At 54.9% G+C, this 4,993-nt stretch overlaps 1 protein-coding gene across 3 annotated transcripts in view; it reads left to right on the forward strand.

Moving 5' to 3' along the window:
- Nucleotides 1-4,624, forward strand: part of Myl9 (myosin light chain 9) — a 5,975-nt gene extending 1,351 nt beyond the window's left edge. For all 3 annotated transcript variants that reach the window (XM_021151325.2, XM_021151343.2, XM_021151335.2), the window contains 3 exons: nucleotides 1,663-1,873; nucleotides 3,445-3,606; nucleotides 3,958-4,624. In XM_021151325.2, coding sequence (XP_021006984.1) covers nucleotides 1,690-1,873; nucleotides 3,445-3,606; nucleotides 3,958-4,130 — 519 coding nt within the window. In that variant the 5' untranslated portion in view covers nucleotides 1,663-1,689 and the 3' untranslated portion in view covers nucleotides 4,131-4,624. The remainder of the gene's footprint in view (nucleotides 1-1,662; nucleotides 1,874-3,444; nucleotides 3,607-3,957) is intronic.
- The last annotated feature ends 369 nt before the right edge of the window (nucleotides 4,625-4,993 follow it).

Below are 4,993 nucleotides of genomic sequence, written 5' to 3' on the forward strand. Positions count from 1 at the left end.
AGGGAGGGAGGGAGGGAGGGAGGAAGGAAGGAAGGAAGGAAGGAAGGAAGGAAGGAAGGAAGGAAGGAAGGAAGGAAGGAAGAAAAGAAAGAAAGCTAGCTGATGGCCATCTCAGCCTGGGCCACAGGAGATGGGGGACAGCTTCCAGGGACAACATTTCTGCCCCCGGTTCTTACCAATTCCCACCCAGCACTACACAAAGAAACCCCAAAGCCTGGTGCATGCTGTGGGGCTCACTGGGTTTTATACAGCTAGAGTCTCAAGACTGCAGGTAGATGTGGCCCTGGGACCTGCTGGAGCTGACCATGACCCCAGCCCAAAGGGTATTAGAGGCAGGGACAGAGGAGGAAGGACATAGGCCCTGGGCCAAGGTCTGCAGAGCGCAGGGCAGAGAAGAAGACATGCTAGCTAGACCTGGGCTAGCTGAGGGGAAGCAGACAGAAGTATTTTCCCCACAAGTTATGATGGGATCAGGTTGAATTCTTTCCCTGGCCTCAGTTTCCCCATCTGTACAGTGGAGCCCATAAACCTTTCACTAAAGAGTCCTCTACTAGCCTGCTGCTGTGGGCTGCCCTAGTGGTGAAGGATGAGGGTGTCCGCAAGTGTTTGTTATCAAGATAAGGGTGGAGAACAGCACCCCGGGGACTCTAGAGCTCAGCCTGAGGACAGCTACAGAAGGAGGGGCTGGAAGGAAGTCCTGGAACAGCTGTGGAATGCTAGAGGTCATGGAGGAGACAAAGTGGATCAGTCAGGAGCTGGGAGAGCACACTGGGTCCTTTCATGCCAGGCTGGAGCATCGAGGTTTACTCTTGGGATGTGGAGAGGGGTTTTAAGGAGGCGACTGAAGGTCTGAGTTTGAATAGGATGGGAGAGACCAGCCGAGGCCAAAACGCCAGGTCTAAATGGACTGTAGTTTCAACTTGAGGGAGCTTCGATGTACAGGAAGTACATCCTGTACGGAGGGCACAGGATGAAACCACTAGGGACCAGTCAGGCTCCCTGAGGAGAGCAGCTGTGTTCCACAGACTGTGCAGAAGATGGGGGGAATAGAGGGGTGCAGGGGCATAGAGTAAGAGGGATGGGGAGGGATGGGGGAGGGGTGCAGGGACATAGAGTGAGAAGGATGGGGAGGGATGGGGGTGCAGGGGCATGGAGTGAGAGGGCTGGGGAGGGCTGGGGGAGGGGTGCAGGGACATAGAGTGAGAGGGATGGGGAGAGCTGGGGGAGGGTATTATCAGAGTACAGATCTGGGGGGTCCGACCCCTCCTAGGAGAGCCCTATCGTCCCGCCATTGAGATGGGCACATTGCTATGAAGAAATGAAGTAGACAGAGCACTTTAATGGTTGGCACCAAGCCAATCCTATTTTACCCACTCAAAGCAAAATGAATTCTTCCTAGGCTCAGCACCACTCCAGGGCCTCTCTAGATACTAAATTAACTGATTCCTGCGGCAGGCTGCTCTGTTGTCCTCACTTCCCAGAGGAAGACAGATAGATGAAGCACTCAGGATCACAGCCCACTGGCTATGCTCAGAAAGAACTAGGTGGCTGGGGGCCCAAACCTGTGGGATGCCCTGAAGAGCAAGCTGAGACCTAACCTTAGTCCTCAAGGGAAGGCAGGGATGATCTCTGTCCATCATCATCCCCCGCCCCTCCCTGTAGGGAAGCCCCCCAACACCCAAAGCCAAGATGTCGAGCAAGAGAGCCAAGGCCAAGACCACCAAGAAGAGGCCCCAGAGGGCTACGTCCAATGTCTTCGCCATGTTTGACCAGTCCCAGATCCAGGAGTTTAAGGAGGCCTTCAACATGATTGATCAGAACCGCGATGGCTTTATTGATAAGGAGGACCTGCACGACATGCTGGCCTCTCTGGGTGAGTGGGACCGGTGCTCAGGGAGGGAAGTGCTCAGCACTTACAGGGCACTTCCTGTGAAATGAGAGTTGCAGTGCTCCACTGCAGGTCATACTGCTCCGGGTCTGCCCACTTAACAGAGAGGAAGACTGAGGCAAGGAGCAGGACCAGCTCAGGATTTGAACCTAGACAGCCTGACTCCCCGGGGAAAGTCAGATCTGTGCATTGGATTGTGTGGTAAATCTTATAGAAATGTGCCAGCATTTTGAGTTTGTACAGATGGGAAAACTGAGGCTTAGAAGGGAGGCCAGAGCACTCACTCCTCTGTACCCCCAATGATGCCTCCAAGGTTAGGGTCTTACAGATCAAGTCCAAGTTGCCAATGTTCAGACGGGTACACCAGAGTGCACCTCTCCCCATGTGCCGGCCAGAGCCAGCCACCCTCAGCAGCAGTTCCTGGCATAGCCTTCTGTGAGGCCAGAGGATCAGGGTGGGATGACAGATAAGATCAGTCTAGCACTGGGACAGCTGCCACACCATTGGGCTTGGCCATCCCTGTCAGTCCCTGGCACTGTTCCATGCCTACTGGACTGCCTGTGACCACAGTTCTGGTGGGAGGCCAGCAGCACAGATTAGAAAAGGGGGTGCCATCTCTCCAGCTACTGGCCAGGCTTTCTTGGGGCCTCTCTCTCCCCAGAAGAAAACCCAGCACTCCAATCTAGATCCTCTCAGCATCCCAGAAGAGAAAGACTGTGTCAGGGGACAAAGGGCTGGTCCTCATGGGCTAAGAACTCCTCTGGGCATCTTATAAAAACAAAGCAAGGGGCCTGAGGCTCAGAAGGCACACAGTCATAAGGCTTCCTCCGTTGGTCAGGCCACATCTTGTATTTAGGGTTTCACATCCCTGAGACTGGCTGAGTCTAAGTAGATAGCCAGAAAAACATTTGCCTGTGTATGGTGGGTCCATAGAGGGGAGGTTGGAGGAGGGAACTGGGAGGAGTGGGGGGGGGAAACTGTGGTCAGGATGTATTGCATGATAGAAGAATTAGGTAGATAGAAAGAAAGAAAGAAAGAAAGAAAGAAAGAAAGAAAGAAAGAAAGAAAGAAAGAAAAGATAGACAGACATGGTAGTAAGCTCTACAGCCATCACCCTAATTCTCCATGCAGCCCCCTCTTGGGGGTGGCAAGCAAAGACTCAGAAAGAACAAGCAATCTGCCCAAGGAGGCACAGCAGCCCTGAGCATAGATGGGATCTGAACCTAGCAGACTGCAGCATCCCAGGGCTGTGCCAATGACTGCAGTGAGACCATTAGAACAGTGGCTTACTGTCACGGTAAGGCTGCTGTTGGCACAAGGGAGGTAGGGGGTACGCCAGGTGACCTGGCACATGGGGCAGCTGATCTTACACCGTAATGGTGAAGGAGCCAGGAACTTGTGGCATGCCCTCATACCTCAAAAGCAGGCGGGGATAGGAGCTGGATGCCCAGAAGGCAGGAAATTGGCTGCCTGGAACCTGCTTCCCAGTCTACAAAGGTCACTGGGAAGGAGTCACCCAGGTTGGGGCCAGCAGCCGCAATGTCCACCCACCACAGGGAAGAATCCCACAGACGAGTACCTGGAGGGCATGATGAACGAGGCGCCAGGGCCCATCAACTTCACCATGTTCCTCACTATGTTTGGGGAGAAGCTGAACGGCACAGACCCCGAGGATGTGATCCGCAATGCCTTTGCCTGCTTTGATGAGGAGGCCTCAGGTCAGTGTACACGGGAGACCTGGGCTAGGTAGGGGGAACTGGGCTATAAGGAAAGGGGCTGGGCCAAACATCGCTGTCCCCAACTTCCCAGTGCCCAGGACACACTGCTTAAACCTTCCAGAGATCAAACCACACCTTGCCAATTTTACCCCAGCTTCTGTCACAGATAATTTCCCCCTCATAGTGTCACAGTCTCCACAGACACTGTGCACAGTCGGTCTGTAAACTCTTGCCTAGGGAGCCCTGAGGAGGGTCTTCTAGCCCCGCCCACTGTGAGGTTTCCGAGGGCTGGGAGGGTGGGTGGGCGTGGCCAGAGCCTGTAGTCATTAACCCCGTCGTGCCGTGACTCAGGGTTCATCCACGAGGACCACCTGCGGGAGCTGCTCACCACCATGGGCGACCGATTCACGGATGAGGAGGTGGACGAGATGTACCGCGAGGCGCCCATTGATAAGAAGGGCAACTTCAACTATGTGGAGTTTACTCGCATCCTCAAACACGGCGCCAAGGACAAGGACGACTAAGCTGTTCTTAGCTGCCCCAGTGCCTAGACCCCATCCCAGTCACCTACCTCCCCAACACATACACTCTACCCTCCCCGTGACGAATTAGGGTCCCAGCTCCCAGGGCTGGAACTGAACCGTAAGACCCACAGGGTGAGGCAGGTGCTCTACAATGGGCCCAGACACTAGAAGGGATCTCTGACCCTACAAGGAGGGACCACAAAGGGGAGGTTAGCTGAGGGTGGGGCCAGCAAGCACCAAGGTAAAGCCACTGAAGATAGCACTCAGCCATGCCCTCCCATTCCCGGGCTGGCCTGAGGAGGGAAGCACCCGTGTTCTGGTGTCGGACACTAATTCCCAGCATCCCCACAAAGGTACACACCCATTCACCATGTCCCTTCAGCAGATGGCAGTCTGCACTTAGGCTTGTGGAGTTGTCTCAGCACCCCCAAAATGCATCGAGGGAAGGGAAGCTGCCTGAGGGACAGTCTCTTAATACAAGGCTGAGCACCATCTCTGGTCTATGTGTCTGTGATGAGGGGCAGGGAGGGGGGGCAGACAGTGTCCTACCCTGTCTTACTCTCCTCCCGTCCCAGTGACTGCCCTGATGCATCACGCCACTGTCCAGGGGAAGCGCTCGTGGGTCTCCCAGATGTGCAGTACTGAAGCCTCAGAGGCCCCCAGTTTGGGTGCTGGCTTTGTGCTCTGCTGAGACCAGATCAGCAAATGGAAGGGACACAGGCCTCTGGGGAGAGGGGACAGAATCGGAAGACCCTTGGGCTCACCAAACCCCATACAACAGGCTTTAATCTGGGGGATGGCAGGAGTGTCAGAGGTCAAGGTCATAGGCCTCAGGACTAAAGCCTGATTTCTACGTCACTTCA

Source organism: Mus caroli, chromosome 2, assembly GCF_900094665.2.
Source record: "Mus caroli chromosome 2, CAROLI_EIJ_v1.1, whole genome shotgun sequence".
Lineage (NCBI taxonomy): Eukaryota > Metazoa > Chordata > Mammalia > Rodentia > Muridae > Mus > Mus caroli.